This window comes from Amia ocellicauda, chromosome 3 (assembly GCF_036373705.1).
Source record: "Amia ocellicauda isolate fAmiCal2 chromosome 3, fAmiCal2.hap1, whole genome shotgun sequence".
In the NCBI taxonomy this organism is placed as follows: domain Eukaryota; kingdom Metazoa; phylum Chordata; class Actinopteri; order Amiiformes; family Amiidae; genus Amia; species Amia ocellicauda.
Window position 1 is genome coordinate 54,109,747 of NC_089852.1, and position 19,437 is coordinate 54,129,183.

General features: G+C 38.8%; 1 protein-coding gene across 2 annotated transcripts in view; it reads right to left on the minus strand.

The window, feature by feature from the left end:
* LOC136746996 (nectin-3-like protein) overlaps nt 1-10,967 on the minus strand; it is a 193,829-nt gene extending 182,862 nt beyond the window's left edge. The window contains exon 1 of one of the 2 annotated variants that reach the window (XM_066699933.1): nt 10,391-10,967. In XM_066699933.1, the coding sequence (XP_066556030.1) occupies nt 10,391-10,484 (94 nt within the window). In that variant the 5' untranslated portion in view covers nt 10,485-10,967. The remainder of the gene's footprint in view (nt 1-10,390) is intronic. The other variant, XM_066699932.1, reaches the window with a different exon arrangement.
* Between the last annotated feature and the right edge of the window lie 8,470 nt (nt 10,968-19,437).

Consider the following 19,437-nt stretch of genomic DNA (forward strand, 5'->3'; position numbering starts at 1 on the left):
AATCCACCTTAGTGGAGTTGGGGGGGGCAGAGGCGTCATATCCTTCCTGGTATGGATTAGTGTTAGTAAAGTTCTGCTTCAACTAGGTTGGGCTCCATTAAGTAAAGCACGTAGGTGACCAATTTGTTTGAGACAACTCTTCACTCTGAAGGTTTGCGATCTCCAAATGCCCTTTATGACAATTATGCCTTATGTTTTTCTGTTCTCACTGTATTATGTTCTCACTGAGACATGAGGAAATCAGGGTGTGGGGAGGCCTGTTTTTTCTCCTAACACTAATGAACATGGGTAACTGCCAAAAGAGTCCATCTCCAGGGGCTGGTCGTAAAAGGATCGGATCTGGATCATGAAAAGGCGTTGTACCTTGTGCTTTATATTTAAAAAAAAAAAGTTCTTACATGATACACAAAAAGATAAAATCAGTGTCTTTAATCTGATCTGTGAAATTAAAGAAAACAAGAGAAACCATGACAATTACTATTTTCTGCGAGGCATCTGGGGTAGAGAGTGACATGAAGACGGGATTCAGAATGGTTTTATTTATGTTGATATTATTTAATCGTACGAACAATGGAAAACATTGTGATATTAATTTCAGTTCATATCGCCACCCCTAATTCTTGTATGAATAACTGATTGATAACATTTTGAAAATATACACAGATCAGCCATACAATTATGAGCACCTGCCTAATATTGTATAGGTCCCCCTTCTGCTGCCAAAACAGCCCTGACCCATCGAGGCATGGACTCCACTAGACCTCTGAAGGTGTGCTGTGGTATCTGGCACCAAGACGTTAGCAGCAGATCCTGCGAGGTGGGGCCTTGTGGACTTGTTTGACCAGCACACCCCACAGATGCTCGATTGGATTGAGATCTGGGCAATTTGGAGGCCAAGTCAACACCTTGAACTCATGATTCATCAGACCAGGCCTCCTTCTTCCATTGCTCCATGGTCCAGTTCTGATGCTCACGTGCCTATGGTAGGCACTTTCGGCAGTGGACAGGGGTCAGCTTGGGCACCCTGACTGGTCTGCGGCTACGCAGCCCCATACGCAACAAACTGTGATGCACTGTGTGTTCTGACACCTTTCTATCAGAACCAGAATTAACTTTTTCAGCAATTTGAGCTACAGTAGATCGTCTGTTGGATCGGACCACATGGGCCAGCCTTCGCTCCCCACGTGCAACAATGAGCCTTGGCCGCCCGTGACCCTGTCACCGGTTCACCGCTTTTTCTTCCTTGGACCAGTTTTGATAGGTACTGACCACTGCAGACCGGGAACACCCCACAAGAGCTGCAGTTTTGGAGATGCTCTGACCCAGTCGTCTAGCCATCACAATTTGGCCCTTGTCAAAGTCGCTCAGATCCTTAAGCTTGCCCCATGATAACGAGATTATCAGTGTTATTCACTTCACCTGTCAGTGGTCATAATATTATGGCTGATCAGTGTATTATATATAATCTCCTTAAATGGCTGCATTAAAAAGTGATAAGTGAAAAGATCTCGTCAGATTATTTGTAGGTTTCAAGGTAAATTAAATAAGTTGCTGACGGGCATTTTGTGGTTAGCAATGGATGGTATTTCAGGTTAATGGCAAAGCGGAAAGCCGTTTCTTATTTTTTCCTCCCCATTAATCATTATGCTTTCTATATTGCTGTGCACTGTTCAGTAGTGTACATCGTGTTGTAATCCTAATAAAACATTCATATTCATGGCTTGCTGCTCCATCAGTGATGTGAAAATCTAGTTGTCACATGACGACTATGGATTCGATTACACCAGTGTCTGTATTTGAAACTGCATACTACACATACTACATAACACATCAGTAATGTTGAAATGCTATAATGTATGTAGTATGTGTATTATGCGCTTTTGAATACAGCCAGTGTCTTGAGTATTGTTCTCACACATGTAAACCTGTTCTATGATGTTCCTGCTAAAACAGTGCGAAAGCTGTATGTAGGCCTAATTTACATATTAATTCACCCCTTCGCTATGAATTTGCATGACGTTGAGTAAACAGCAGCTCGTGTCGAGTGCAATAAACTAAAACCATGTAAACCCAAGAGGGAGGGGGGCATTTCATCTGTAACTCGAGTACATTGTCTCGAGTAATGTCAAAACACAGGTAAAGTTTGCAGTAACGTGCTGTATTTTATTAACTGTAGGGTAACCGTGAGTTATCTATGTAGGGATAAGTGCTGACATTGAGTAGGAGAGCATTTCTCTTTCCATATGAGAGTCCTTAACTTATTAACACCAATGTGAGTCCAACACATCAGAAATAAAACCATGCTGAATTTAATTACTTCATGATCTACTACTTGGTCTACTGTTCTAACATTCACAGATGTGTTTAGTGTTATGACTCATAATTGCTGAAATGCTATTGGCTACTTTTTGAATATACATGGAATTTCCATATTCAATTGGTTGGCAAAACATTGAACATTGAATGAAATTAAAAAACAAAAACTTAAAAAAACAGAAGCGCCCTTGTTCTTGCCACTCCCCCTCAGCTCTTGTTCGCAACAAATTTGACACAGACACTGACTATGCCAAGCAAGCCTATGCAATTTGATGCTGAACCCTGCATAGACCTCGGTGTAATTGAAAAGCACTATTTTACAATTAAACTTACAAAACAATATAATTTTCAATTGTATTTTAGTAGTACAAAATGTATGTAGGACAGACCAAGCAATACACATGCCCTTCTATCTAGGCAAAACATATTACTTTCACTTAATTTATAATGTTTCTGTCAGGGTTATGTTCTTGTCAAGTTTATATGACAATTTAAATGTGGAATGCTTCAATAAAACAAAACATTTATAGTTTATGTACTTGGGAGTGTTTGTGTTTTTCTGTTCTGAACCTTTTACGAACTTGAAATTAGATCGGTCTAAAATTTGTTTATTTATTGGAGCGTTAAAATGTAAATTAAAAATTTGGGCTACCAAAATCTGTGACGGGCTTACCATACCTTTTGGTAGCCTACTGGACTACCACACATAGAAGTGATTTGTCCACCCCTGCAAATGCTTAAAAACTAATTGGACCGCGCTTTACACTGCAGATGGACAATGGCCGAAGCATACCGCGAAAGCAACCCAAGACTTTTTTTAAGGCAAAGAAGTGGAATGTTCTGCAATGACCAAGTCAATCACCTGACTAGAATTCAATTGAGCATGCATTTCACTAACTGAAGGCAAAACAACCCAAGAACAAGCAGGAACTAAAGACAGCTGCAGAACAGGCATGGTGGAGCATCACCAGGGAAGAAACCCAGCATCTGGTGATGTCTATGGGTTCCAGACTTCAGGCAGTCATTGACTGCAAAGGATTTGCAACCAAGTATCGAAACTCACAATTTAATTCAGGACTATGTTAGTTTGTCGAATTACTTTTGAGACCCTATAATTGGGTGGAAGACATATAAAAATGGGTGTAATTCCTACACCGTTCTCCCAATTTGGATGCAACTACCCTCAAATTAAAGATGAAAGTCTACACTTAAAGGACATCTTGAGTGTTTCCTTTCAAATCCATTGTGGTGGTGTACAGAGTCACTTGTGTCAGTCAAAATATTTATGGACCTAACTGTAAATAAGGTTTAACAACACTGCAACACAGTGATTGGAACTTGAGCATTTCCATCTGAGTGAAGAAAATTTGGGGATTTCACTGGGAAAATGAAACATTGAAAATAGCCTACATGGTGAAAACCTACTTAAATGGCAGCTGAGGCTTTTTTCATTCTTTTCTTCTTAACTTCAGTCTGTAATTAATGGTTGTCCTTTTAGAAAATTAAAACCACAAATTCAGCCATTTAATTACAAATTTATTCAAGTTGTTTTTAACCATTCTAATAAAGAAAAAAACATTTTAAAAAATCCCTGTAGTTCGATAAAACATTATCCTTAAAACAGCCTTTGTGCATTCAGCTTCCTGTACCAAGAGATGCATATAAGGTTCTCATGTTTTCTCCTGATGTCAAGATACCATGTGCTGGATGGGTTCTAATGATTTATTGAGTTGTCTATCCCTGCAAGACACAGACTATGCTTTAAGAGGCAAGGAGCATTCCTGCCAATTCCTCAAATGCTGTCATCACATCAGTCAATCTTCAAAGTGAGACGTTCAGCTGCGTTTGCTCTCGGGTGCAATGCATGGTCCCTGACAGTGTAGTTTAGGCTGTGGGGATTGCAAAGGTCAGAGTGCTGGAGCTCTGTGTGTTTATCTCTGTGAATCCACACTGCAGCTCCTGATCTTGTCAATCACTGCTCTCTGCATCGCTCAAGCCCCAGTCTACTCTGTGCTGAAGCCAAGATAGTACACAACATTTGTAGGAGGGGGGAGGAAAGGGAGGTTAATTCAGTCCAAAACATTTGAATAAATTACTAGATTTCACTACACACAGCCAAAGCAGTTTGTGCGTAACTTCTTAATCGAAAAGGTGATAATGCATAGATTAAGCCAGTGATTTTGCATTGTTACAGAACACAGATGAGCATGCAGCAGAAACTGGAAGCTAAAGCTTCTTTAGTCCAATTGACTTAAATTACAGAAAAAAAAGTGAAAATAGCACAAGTGCTGCCCCAATTCACAATGTAGCCTACACTATTCATTATACAGCATTGTTAGTGGTTTTGGTTTTAATGTATTTCAATATCACACCTGGGCACTTTTTATTGAGAAGGCAACAAACAAAATACTTCATGGCTTGTTGCATTGTCACAGTACAATCACACCTCCTGGGTGACTGCAGCTGTCACTTTGCCATTTGCTCACCTGGAATGCAGTTGTTTTTAATAAACATCTACAGTAAAGACAATCAAATTAGTGTATTTTCGCAATTCATGTATTGTGCCAATGACACTTTAAAAGCCAGTACTGCAGACTTCACCTCAAGCAGAGTATGTCCTAGACTCTGCTATAAAATCTGTTCTGTCAAGCTCAACCTGAAAATGTCTTTGTCAGAGCCAAGATTTTCAGAGCCCTGTAGTCCAGACTGGTTCAAATGTAGACGGAGTAATACCCAGCTATAACCAAGATTCACCACTGGGCAGTACACAATTGGCTTACTGCAGGGGTTGGGTAGCCTACATTAAGACATACGGATTCCAAACTGGTTGGTATGAAAGGAAAACTAATTACCCACATTGAATAAAATCTCCTGTATGGAGAAAAAAAGTCCACTTCTACATCTATGGTATATGCAGCTCCTTTGACAAAAATTATTTTTAAAAGATTTAATTGTATGGACAAAGAGGAATGAGATTAAATGTTAAGTAAAGAGGAAATTTGGAACTCATGGGTAGTTATCATTAGCTGCAAAGGAGAGGCTAATTTCCAAACTTAAACCATCTTTTCTGAGATCAGCAGGGGTTTAGTGTCATAAACTGTATTTAGTCTATATTGTCTATATATGAAGCAGACCCTCATAAAATAATAAAGATCTGCTTCAGAAATATTGCTTTCGAATCTTTAAATTTAAAATGCTAAGAAAAAGGTAAAGCTCTCTTTAGAATCAGAAACCACATCATGACATGTCAGTTTCCACCACTGAGATTTGCAATTAGCCTTGCATGTGGCAAAGAAATAAAGAAAAAAAACTGCCCTAAGAACAATGACTATGGTTCCTCACTGCCCAGACACACTGATCTAAGTACACAAACTGGTTTCTGACAACTATAAGATGAAGGTGCGTTCCCTAGATGAGGAATGGATTATGTGGGACCCTGAACACATAAAAGAGCAGAGAAATAAGGAGATTACAGGAGCCTTTGCTTGAAATTTCCCTGTTGGGACACAAAAGGGTTTTGTTTCATAATCCTCTTCCTGAGGTCAGAGTCAAGTTAATGTTTTAGCACCACTTTGACATCAATAGACACAAAAATGTAGAGCAACTGTCCTTAACCAGCATTGCATTCACAATGTCAAAGGGGTGGCTTCGCCCAGGTCTGCTGTGTATGTTGAGATGCAGATCTACCAAGGGCTACTGTACATTTAACAAGGCAGCCGATGAGCCTGAAAGGTCTCATCCAAGATTAGCCTGCAACTGGAATAGCGAGTGACAAATATTTTCAGGGCCTTCACAAAAAAACCTCCTCTACTAGATGTGCTGGCCTTCTAATGACTGCTACAGGAGTTACAAGAATTTGTATCTGCCATACTGAATAATAAAAAAAATGTGATCATGTTTTCAAAGATTCTTCCTAATATCACTAAGTCAGAGCTTACAATCTAATGTAGAATTTTCCTTCTTAATATTTTCACACTGGAGCTACCCTGTACACTGCGACAGTTAAAACATATTCAGACTTACAACATAGATTACTAACTGGGTATTAGAAAAGGAAAATCAGTTTTGTGCCTAGTTTGCCTATTGTGAACATAATGCTTTAAAAGCAGGACTGTGTCAGTTTATTGGGTGGCTTATTTTAGAGCCAAGATTAATAGAAACAACCTCCTCAATGTAAAACCCATGAGGTGGCACAGCTCTTTAGTTTCAGTAGATACAATTCTACAGGAGAAGAAACATGAGAAAGATCCAATGTGTTAGCTATACACCAATTAAAAACCAATAACTGGTTGGCAGCAGTTTAATATTAGTTAAGTTTTATTTCAATTTCCCCTTGAACAAAGCAGAGACAGATCAGACAGAGCAGTCTCATTTACAGCAGGGAACTGGGGAGGGAAAATTGATACATATTCAGGGGGATTTGTGAGGGAGGGGAACACAGTCATGCTGTCTGCAAATATTGACCTGTCCTTGGGCTCGAGCCAGAGAATCAGTCATTGCATCTTTAGTACACAAACAGAGGAGATGCAACCTAACTTGCTGTAGGACATAATGCAAGCACATTTTATAGTCTGTCTTTGAAACAAAAAAGACAATTGCATGCCAAAAGGAAATAATCTTCGAATGTGTCAGAGAGCCAGCCTTGAGAACAAGAGTCTATAATGTGTTTAAGTCCTGCTGTCTATGCTGAAAATTCTACATATTTTGCATAGGGATTAAAAAAGGTTACACTGCTTGTTTAAATGCATGTTATTTATATGATTAATACTAAGTGATTAAGTAAGATAGCATTTTAAATAGTGTGTGAAATGTGAAAGTAGTTAGATATACACTCACCTAAAGGATTATTAGGAACACCATACTAATACTGTGTTTGACCCCCTTTCGCCTTCAGAACTGCCTTAATTCTCCGTGGCATTGATTCAACAAGGTGCTGAAAGCATTCTTTAGAAATGTTGGCCCATATTGATAGGATAGCATCTTGCAGTTGATGGAGATTTGTGGGATGCACATCCAGGGCACGAAGCTCCCGTTCCACCACATCCCAAAGATGCTCTATTGGGTTGAGATCTGGTGACTGTGGGGGCCAGTTTAGTACAGTGAACTCATTGTCATGTTCAAGAAACCAATTTGAAATGATTTGACCTTTGTGACATGGTGCATTATCCTTCTGGAAGTAGCAATCAGAGGATGGGTACATGGTGGTCATAAAGGGATGGACATGGTCAGAAACAATGCTCAGGTAGGCCGTGGCATTTAAACGATGCCCAATTGGCACTAAGGGGCCTAAAGTGTGCCAAGAAAACATCCCCCACACCATTACACCACCACCACCAGCCTGCACAGTGGTAACAAGGCATGATGGATCCATGTTCTCATTCTGTTTACGCCAAATTCTTGTGCAAATTGTAGCCTCTTTTTCCTATTTGTAGTGGAGATGAGTGGTACCCGGTGGGGTCTTCTGCTGTTGTAGCCCATCCGCCTCAAGGTTGTACGTATTGTGGCTTCACAAATGCTTTGCTGCATACCTCGGTTGTAACGAGTGGTTATTTCAGTCAAAGTTGCTCTTCTATCAGCTTGAATCAGTCAGCCCATTCTCCTCTGACCTCTAGCATCAACAAGGCATTTTCGCCCACAGGACTGCCGCATACTGGATGTTTTTCCCTTTTCACACCATTCTTTCTAGAAATGGTTGTGCGTGAAAATCCAAGTAACTGAGCAGATTGTGAAATACTCAGACCGGCCCGTCTGGCACCAACAACCATGCCACGCTCAAAATTGCTTAAATCACCTTTCATTCCCATTCAGACATTCAGTTTGGAGTTCAGGAGATTGTCTTGACCAGGACCACACCCCTAAATGCATTGAAGCAACTGCCATGTGATTGGTTGGTTAGATAATTGCATTAATGAGAAATTGAACAGGTGTTCCTAATAATCCATTAGGTGAGTGTAGTTAACCATACTGCCTGAAGTTTACATAAGGTAGCTTATGCAAACAGCACTTACCACAACTGAAAATATGTCTTACTGTTTGGCTGAGCCCTTGGAATGACAATTTTTTTTGTATCCGGTCGGTCAACCAAAGACCGTATTTTCAAAGGAAACCTTCAAAGTGAATTTAAAGTGAAATGGGGGTGTGGGTTAGACTTTAATGCCATGAAGCTGAGAGTGCATCCAGCAACTGCACTTTATTTTTTTTCTGAACCCTGAGGAACACCGTCTTTTCTAAACAGTTGTCTATACAACAACTGTCTCAACAAGGTCCTTCAGCAGACATCAATTACAACACATGGCAACAGGTGTCCCGTAGTGCAGCCACTCTTTCCCCCTTCTGGTTAATCGGCTCATGTCCTTTTGTTCATACAGCGTGCGCCTTACAAAAATACTTAGTATAATTCTAATTGTATAGGATTTGCTGCGGAAACATTAACAGTAGTTTAATTGACTTTGAATTGAATTTGATTTTTAAATAAGCTTGAAAAGCAAATTCCCAAAGATCCAAACAGATTAACGCAGTAGGATATATGCATACCGCACAATCCTAAGTAATAACATCATTACAAATTGTTTCTGCAACGCAGTTTAACTTAAAAGCATGATTAGACATTAGAACAAATCTAACCTTAATTACTATTTAATAAGCGCAAAATAAACTGCTATAAAGGTTTGTTTTCCCTTACAATCTTAAACCGTAAAATTATCACGGTCACTCGTATTGTTACACTAATGATTTACATAATAATCGTAAAGCACACATGCAACAATGTTTTAATACCAGGAATCTGGTTGTTTAAATGCCAGAATGCCAAATTACAGGGTTGATGCTTATAGGCTACACAGCTGTTCGAAACAGCAGCACCCCCGACAAAGTAATTGATTCTAATTTAAGCCATAAAAATACCATAATTGAAAAGGAATCTAATGGCCTAAATCAGAATCGATTAGATTTCATTAAAATTAATATTATATGTTTACGAAGCTCCACAGAAGCAACCATATTTAATACATTACCGAGGTCTATATTAATCCAGTTGAGGAAACCCACCAATTCTGCCTAGGTATACTGTATGTCTTTATGCATGTTTTTTTTTTTTTTTTTTTTGGCGTTGTTTTGTTATTTTTGTGTAGCTTGTCTGTTTAAGATACGATGTAAAAAGTAATTGTTTCTTTATATGTATGCAAAACTTCTAAAGGTCGTTTGACTGAGACTCGGCGGTCGTTCTCGTCTTCTACCAGTGTGTTTTTTATCCGTGCTCTCTTAACCTGGCCGCCGGTGAAATCTGGGCTTTACTGCTGCGTGTTCTTCCACAATGCGGTTTCCATAGCAGCCGCAGGTCACCCCGCCAGCACTGCCATGCCATCACACACAACTGAACACGGGGCGGATAATACCAGGCCTCCTTAATCAATCAAATCAAAACGGATCGATGAATTAAACCTGCTTTATATAGTCAGACACTACGGGGCACTATTCGTAAAAATCGAGACCTGGGCACATGCTTCACCAAATATCCGCTACATGACTGCCACTAAGGGAGAAGAGGCACACTGTTCAGTGCATCATGCAGACAATCCCGAAATGACTGTGTTCAGCGCAATGTTTTTCGTTTGGCTTATTTTTCATTTCAACATGACATAGAACATCGGCAAACATACAAAAACAGCTTGAACCAGGATCCAGCAATTATACATTTTAAACCACGGTTTAAAACAAGCAAGTTATCGGGAAAAAAAAGGTCTTCAGCCACATGAAACGAATCCCAGATTCAGTCGCAGTTTGAAAAAAAATAATAATAATAATCCACGTTTCAGAAAAATCTCAAACCGCTTGTTCAATTGCTAGTACAATATAAACATTGTATGGTTGAGTGACAGAAGGCTACGCCAACTTTTTAAAAACAACTTAGATTTATACGACACCCTTGCTGAATCCGCTATACAAGAAGACCGCACCGGAGTACAGACAGCAGTTAGCAGCTTGCTCAAACTTATTTCGCTAGCATGATGTAACTCCTGTTTGTGTGGCTAAACTTATTCGACAGATCCTTATGGGTACTAAACGACTAACTTACCCTTCAGGCTGCAAATGAAGAGCAAGAGTGTCGTCTTCAATCCAGAGAAAATCGGCGTATTCCAGTGGCAATGAAATGACATTCTCCCCGCCATGATTCCCAACTAACTCTCTCTCGAACTCTGGAGCCTCAGCAACTACTCCATAGGGACTGAGCAGCGTCTGGACCGTACCACTTGGTGTTTAGGGGATGCATGATTTAGAAATGCTTTTAAAAAATAATCAGTTTTATCAATTGCTACAAAATAATTTGCTGAGTATTTAATTATATCCCATTGTATTTGTATTAGAATAACCTAGTTGAATTAAATGTAATTCTAGTAAATTCTAGCAGAGTGTGTAGTTGGTCCGGTCGAAACCAAAACAGTTCTATCACGATAAGGAGAGGAGGAAATACTAAATAACGGGCGCGCCAGTGTTTATCTGATCTATAACTGATTAGCCTAAATGTAATTTCAAAATCATCTCAGGTTTATTGATTTGTTCTAAGGACCCTAACAAAAGTATTGGAAGAAGTATTCCCACATTGGCAAAACAATTGTGCAAGAAAGAAACAAACATGGGGCCTGGTCTTATGAACACTGTTTTTAAGTGCATTCCTTTGTTTTGTGCTTTGCCAGTGCAAAAAATTAATAAACCTTGACTTTGTACATCCATCGCGAATTTAGTTATAGGAGTAAGTGGAATGGATTTGCCGGAATTGTTTGTTGTGGCTCCCATGTGTCTCCATCCATAAGAGCCTCTTTATAGAATGCAGGATGAGCCCTATGGTTCAGACATTGCTGGCACCAGTCTGGACTGTGACTGTGACTGTGATGGGATTCCCTAACTCAAGGGTTGGGTGAACTTGTGCTGGTCAGGGCTTCCTCAGATTGTCACACTATAGTGGTTCCAATGGTTTAGTGGGAGCCTGCAAGATCTGCAGTGTTCTCAGTGAGAGCTGCATCAACCCTTCCAACAGTGCTCCAACTGTGCTGTCTGCCCTGTGGACAGATGCCTTTGTAGAAAACACATTTCAGAGGACTTAATAATAATTGTCAATTCCAGACTGGGAAAGTGAAGGAACAAAATGTAAATTCCAAAATTATAAACAAACACACACATAAGTAAATTTGCTGTCCACTTTAGTCCCTTAACATGACTAACATAAGGAAGAAATCCCCCCCCATCCCTTACCTAGACATACACTTCTTTTTTACCTATACTATAAATGTGTAAGGTAGGGGAACACATATGTTTTCCAAAGTAAATATTCACTAGAGCCAATGCAGCTGTGTGTATTACAAATGAGCGACAGGCAGACAGCTCTACCTCCCTTGGCTCTTCACATTGCTGGGGTGGATCTTCGGGGTTACCTCCAAATTGAACCTAGGTTTGCGGTGTGAGAGAGGTAATGGTCTCATGCTACATCTTCCTCTCTGTCACTGAGAACAAGGAGGTTGGTCACAATAGGCCTTGCCGCCCCTTTCAGTAACAAATGCAGATGCCTCCAAACAGGTGTACTACATGATACAATTAAGCAATTAACATCCTATCATGCTCTGTGGCATGTATAAAAATGCTGAGCAGGCCCAGTTGACTTTGATTTTGGATCAAGATGGCAGTGCATGAACCCCTCATTACAAAGACAAATGCACATTTGAGAGTTCAGTGGTACAAAAACCATAGGCACTGGTCTACAGAGATGTGGAAAAAAGTGATATGATCAGATGAGTCATCCTTCACCATATTTGTGACAAGTGGGCGAGTGCATGTGTGGTGACACCAAGAGAACAGTACAGGCCTGACTGCTTGACCCCTACATTGAGGGGGTCCAGAGGCCCTGTTATGCTGTGGGGGGGCATTTTCCTGGCATGGTTTGGGTCCACTTGTCCCCTTAGAGGGAAGGGTCACTGCAGCTCATTACAAAGTTATTCTGAGTGATCACCTTTATCCTATGGTGAAACATTTCTATCCAGATGGGAGTGGTCTCTTCCAGGATGACAGTGCCCACATCCACAGGACATGAGGGCTCACTGAATGTGTATGAAATGAGTATGAGTTTGATGAGTATGAAAATTATATGAATCATATGCTATGGCCTTCGCAGTCACCAGATCTCAACCCAGCTGAACACCTATGGGAGATTTTGGACCTTGTTAGACAGCGCTCTCCACCACCATCATCAAAACACCAAATGAGGGAATATCTTTCCATTCCTCCAGTAGAGTTCCAGGGACTCATAGAATCTATGCCAAGGCACATTGAAGCTGTTCTGGCAGCTCGTGGTGGCCCAACAGTTTTTGTAGTTTTTATATATATATATATATATATATATATATATATATATACAGTGAGGAAAAAAGTATTTGATCCCCTGCTGATTTTGTACGTTTGCCCACTGACAAAGAAATGATCAGTCTATAATTTTAATGGTAGGTGTATTTTAACAGTGAGAGACAGAATAACAACAAAAAAATCCAGAAAAACGCATTTCAAAAAAGTTATAAATTGATTTGCATGTTAAAGAGGGAAATAAATATTTGATCCCCTATCAATCATCAAGATTTCTGGCTCCCAGGTGTCTTTCATACAGGTAACGAGCTGAGATTAGGAGCACTCCCTTAAAGGGAGTGCTCCTAATCTCAGCTCGTTACCTGTATAAAAGACACCTGTCCACAGAAGCAATCAATCAATCAGATTCCAAACTCTCCACCATGGCCAAGACCAAAGAGCTGTCCAAGGATGTCAGGGACAAGATTGTAGACCTACACAAGGCTGGAATGGGCTACAAGACCATCACCAAGCAGCTTGGTGAGAAGGTGACAACGGTGCGATTATTCGCAAATGGAAGAAACACAAAATAACTGTCAGTCTCCCTCGGTCCGGGGCTACATGCAAGATCTCACCTCGTGGAGTTTCAATGATGATGAGAACGGTGAGGAATCAGCCCAGAACTACACGGGAGGATCTTGTTAATGATCTCAAGGCAGCTGGGACCATAGTCACCAAGAAAACAATTGGTAACACACTACGCCGTGAAGGACTGAAATCCTGCAGCGCCCGCAAGGTCCCCCTGCTCAAGAAAGCACATGTACAGGCCCGTCTGAAGTTTGCCAATGAACATCTGAATGATTCAGAGGAGAACTGGGTGAAAGTGTTGTGGTCAGATGAGACCAAAATCGAGCTCTTTGGCATCAACTCAACTCACTGTGTTTGGAGGAGGAGGAATGACCCCAAGAACACCATCCCCACCGTCAAACATGGAGGTGGAAACATTATGCATCAAAGGGACGATGGACGGGGCCATGTACCATCAAATCTTGGGTGAGAACCTCCTTCCCTCAGCCAGGGCATTGAAAATGGGTCGTGGATGGGTATTCCAGCATGACAATGACCCAAAACACACAGCCAAGGCAACAAAGGAGTGGCTCAAGAAGAAGCACATTAAGGTCCTGGAGTGGCCTAGCCAGTCTCCAGACCTTAATCCCATAGAAAATCTGTGGAGGGAGCTGAAGGTTCGAGATGCCAAACATCAGCCTCGAAACTATAATGACTTGGAGAGGATCTGCAAAGAGGAGTGGAACAAAATCCCTCCTGAGATGTGTGCAAACCTGGTGGCCAACTACAAGAAACGTCTGACCTCTGTGATTGCCAACAAGGGTTTTGCCACCAAGTACTAAGTCGAAGGGGTCAAATACTTATTTCCCTCATTAACATGCAAATCAATGTATAACTTTTTTGAAATGCATTTTTCTGGATTTTTTTGTTGCTACTCTGTTTCTCACTGTTAAAATACACCTACCATTAAAATTATAGACTGATGATCATTTCTTTGTCAGTGGGCAAACGTACAAAATCAGCAGGGGATCAAATACTTTTTTCCCTCACTATATATATATATACACACACACACAATTAAAAAAAAAAAGAAAGATAGTGCAGTTAGTAAAAATATATATATTAAAAGCAGAACACTCATAGTTGAAAGCTATTCCCTTGGGCAAATTTTAGGGCCATTAGGGCCAAGAGATTGTGAATTGAACAGCCTCCTTAAATAGCTTGACAATAATGGAGGACTAATTCCTTAAAAGCAAAAATGTATTACTGTTAAAATCACATAGATTTGTCTGGAGAGCTGAGACAGATTTCCTGCATTTGTAATTATTACAGTGAATAGGTGATAAAGGCAATAAAGCAGAGAGGTATAGCTAACAACTGACGTGCAGTGAATCAGTTTGAATTAGGAATTAGACATGCTCAGAGTTTATCTGAGGTTACCTAGTAACTCCTTAGTTTAACTGCCACAGCATGTCTAATATCATACTGCTGACAAAAGGTAAATTACTGCTCTGAACAATTTAAGTTCAGTACTTCATTTTAATTATTTCAAAGTCCATAAGAAAGCTAAAAGTGTCAACTTATTTATTGGTATGTAGCTATTCTGGTGCATTTGTGGGGCAAATGTACAATTGAACAACAAGACAGATGGGGGCACTATTTTAAAAAAAATCTATTTTCTTTTGTTGCTAATCGGTATATTGGCGCCACTCGTGCAGTACCTAAAAGAGCCATTGGGTGGCAGACGCGAGTTTTCGATGATGCAAATCGAGGAATAAACACATTGCATTGAAGCTCGCATTGCCTGACGTATTTTATTTTATTTTAATAAATTACAGATATGTAAACCCTCCAAAAACCAACGTTATTTTGTCTGCGAATGTTGTGAATTGAAATGTCAGTTGTATTTGTATCTATGCCTCCATTCTTGCCGTTAAGTTTCTTTTCCTTTTTCTTTAGTTCGAGTAATCAAAAATGGTTGCCTGTAACTTTGCATAGAAGGCCGGGATATAAATATCCTATTGTGAATTGTATGTACATTTACACTGTTACTGAAGTGACTCATAAAAGCCTGTAATAGAGCATTGAGCATTGCATTGAAGCTCGCACTGCCTGACATATTTTATTTTAATAAATTACAGGCTGTGCAACACATTCAAACTGACATTATCAGCATTATTTTCAACACACTATTACAAGTATAAATCAAGTGCTGTAGTTGAGTTTATCAGGCTTTAAAAATAATTTCAAATAACTTAAATGTTAAAAGAAATCCCTTCAATAACTATATTTCTGTTCTAATCTGTATAAAACTGTATTATAAAACTATGAGCATACTACATTTTACAGATTACGTGATTTAATAGAACACTTTGATGTACAATACAGTACAACACTGGTGAAAAGAATAATTTCACAGTATCTGATATCTGATAGATAAAGTACTGTTATAAAATAATAAAATAATGGTATTGTTCATGTAACAAGTGTATTTTGTTTTTGTTTTTTTATATTATTATTTTTGAATTGCACCAAAGTTTCTGGTAAGGTGGTTGTTTTGACCTTAAGGGGATGTTGTTCTTTTAATTGCAAACGGAGGTCATTAATTCCAACTGTGACTTTAAGACGGAGCACATGTAGAAATTACCCAGTAATCCCTCAGTTGTCTTTTGTTAATACTGAGGCTAAATCAGGCTTCACACACTCTATTATTTTCTTTTTTTTATTTAAAATGCCATTCTATACGAAAAAAACAACAGTTGTGACTGTCTTTGGAATATGTACTCATGATGTATTGTTAATTAATCTCTCATTTGACCGTGTTGAAATGAGTAAAACGAAAGAATGTATTTTCCCGCAAAATTGTAAAGTACTATTGAGTGTGTAATGGTATTGCTTGTGTATAGTGGAGATAAGTAACGTTTCAGTGACGTATTATTATCATTTTATATAGGGAGAGAACATATGAGACCGTCTGCATGTGCCAGTTTTCATTTTATTTTCTGCTAAAACAGGTATGTTTTCAGTAAGTTTTGTTGTTTGTCTTTGCTTGTGTCTGAGCATGTAGAGGAAAATCCAGACAGTAATTGGAATCATAAAATTGACGATGAATGTATTTTGTGAATGTATGAATTGGAAAAGAGAAAAGAAACCTGTAATACCACTATACGATCTGACCAAGAAATTGTTTATTTTTTATTTTCATTGACTGAACGGTTAGTTGAGTTAACGAAGGAAAAGTAATCCCCGAGTTGTCTTTTGTTAATATTGAGGGGAGAGAACATATGAGACCGTCTGCATGTGCCAGTTTTGATTTTATTTTCTGCTGAAACAGGCGCAAATAAAGCCAAACTTCAACAACGAATCGATGTCCGTGTGGTGTGTGAAGCAGCGTAGTGAAGGGTCCGGTAGCAGCTGCAGTGCCGCCTCTGCTACATTCACATATACACACAAACAACACATATGGTACAGGCATATATTGGGTGTGTTAACAGTTTGCTTTTGTTAATTTCTTACTGAATATCAGTGTTAATTCCCTTCTTTAATTAATCCACATGCCTTCCTTACAAAGCAAGCTAATCCACAGAAGCCAATCTGTGCTGTGAGCAGAGCTCTTCAATAGAGCTACTGGGTTTAATTGGGGCGTTGACGAATTAATGGTTTAATCCACACATGCAACAACAAGGCACTCAGCAGCACCCTCTCAGTGGGGGCTGATGAAAAATAGCAGGTCAGTCTGTTACACTGGAGATACCCAGCCTTTGTTACATGCAGGAGAGGCACTGAATCACATGCTCCCCTTTTCATTAATAAAGAGAACTTAGTGAAAGGTTCTCCTGTGTACATAAGTGGCAATAAGTGTTCTTTTGGTCTGTTTCAATTGGGCACAACATTATTAAAATGGTTACAATTTTTAAAATGTTTTAAGAAAATAAATAAGATTATAAAAATGCCAATGAAATGTGTACTTTAGAGTGAAAAGGAACAGTGTTTTGATTAAAAAAAAATACTTTTCACCTTTTCACACAATATATATATACGCATATATACATACACACACGTAAGTGAACAAATTTGTCTTGATAGTCCTGGACCATGAAGAAACCAGGCTTGTTTGACCATCTATATATTTATATTATTTGTGAAGAGCCATAAAGAAATACAAAAGTTGCTAACAAAAGTACTACTAGGGACTACTATTTCTGTTACTACTGCTACAACAAAGTGCTAGCAAACAGGTGGAGTGTAACAGGCATGTAAAATATTCACATACTAGTGTTGCATTTCACACACATGGAATGGACACAAATATTTACATATAATGAGAGTGTGAAGTTGTTGCAGAAAATACAATTTTCACAAAATATAAACGTTTTAGAACAAAATATTTAAGCCAGTGACTGAGTTTGAATGCAACTCCATGAAAATTAATGTGGCAGTCAAATGTTTACAAGCACCCCTGTTCTATCCATTGGAATCTTTAAAGTTTTCTGTAGGTTGTAGGTCAGTCAGTGTCCAAAAACAAAAATATATAATTGATAAATAACTTGTTAAATTAATGTTATTAATTATAAAAAAATAAATCATACAATGACTGTTTCAAATTAAAGATATCATACTTTGACTAGTATCTATATATTTTAACTAACAGAGTAAACCCATCTAGCTTTTAAATGGTCCTTGCAAATACAATGAAAGAAAAACACTGAACAATTACATTTCTTCAATCAATACTTTCCTCATTCATATACATAATATGGTATTCGTACTATTAGTATTTAATGTTGTAGAGTTATGTTGTAGATGGCTATAAGTGGAATTACAAGTTTGGTTAAGGTTACTATACCAAATAAACAAAAGGCTAATGGACCATACAATGAAAGGTATTCTTAGGGCAGAAATGCATTGTATACTCAATACTCCACACCCATCAGGGGGTGATAGTTAACCAACCTTAAAAATAGTGGTATCTTTTCTATGACAACTGCTGAATGCTAGTCAGTGACCTGAACATTTATTACGGTTAGTACATTTGACAGTTCTATGTGCACGATTTGATAAATCAATTTGCAAGTGGGCCTTGAAGTAAGAAAAAAAAATTATCACCAAGGATGTATTTGTGAACTATGAAAATGAAAGCCTCTGTAACCCTGGGAATAAGCCTGTCATCAGAGGGAGACTCCTAAGTGTTTCAGTGGTAGAGCAGTTCTGCAATACCAAAGGCATTAGTTATGAGTTTCTGTACAGTGAGGCTGGAAACTCCCTTCTCATCCCAATGCACGACTTTAGAACTTGACTAAATATGTCACCCTTCTCCAGTCTCTGCAGGCGGAGGAGTCTCTAGTCTTTGTTCCTGTATAAAAAAAATGAAATTAACTTTGTAACAAAAATAAATAAAACTGTATATTTGTATACAGTTTGTCCTACTTTCACCAGAGTTAAATCAGCAGTAAGCACTAATGTACTATAAACATTTAAACAGACTGTATTACCAGATGCAAGCAGAAATATACTAAAACTATATTGGCAGTGTTTAAAACTATCTACAGGTGACAGTTGAATGTATATTAATATTTTCTGTGATTGTACAAACATTAATACATGGAATAATTTATACACTGAGATATTTAAAAATTCAACTTGACAATGTGATTGCCACTCTCAAAGTATAGGTGAGTAGCCAGTTTGGGGTGCTGAGTGATCTATTAATGGTTTACATTTTAATTAAGCTCTTAAAGAAGGTATTTTCACTGATTATAGAGTTCTGTTTCCGTTTTGTTCTGGTGTGGGTCAAATCTGAACAAAAAAAGGAGAAAACAGGATTCACAGTGCTTGTCTTTCTCTAATACATAGCTCTCCATGTGTGACCTAAAATCAATACTGATTTTTTTTGTACTTGGGTATCTCTATCAATCTTGCATGACACATCTATTAATTACATAATATTTAGAGCAGCTCTCAGCCCCTCCTGGGGAGTGATTTCACTGCAGGGACCACCGCATCCTGAAATATTTATTGACTTCATAGCTACCCTAGGCCAAGATTCACATTGATTAAAGTTTGACCTATAACATGTCTCTGTATGTCACCACAATAGATGTGAAAGGAAGATGTGTAGTCATCTTTAATTTGAGGGTAGTTACATCCAATTTGGGTGAACGGTGTAGGAATTACACCCAGTATTATATGTGCCCCCCCACCCCCCAATTTTAGGGGCTCAAAAGTAAT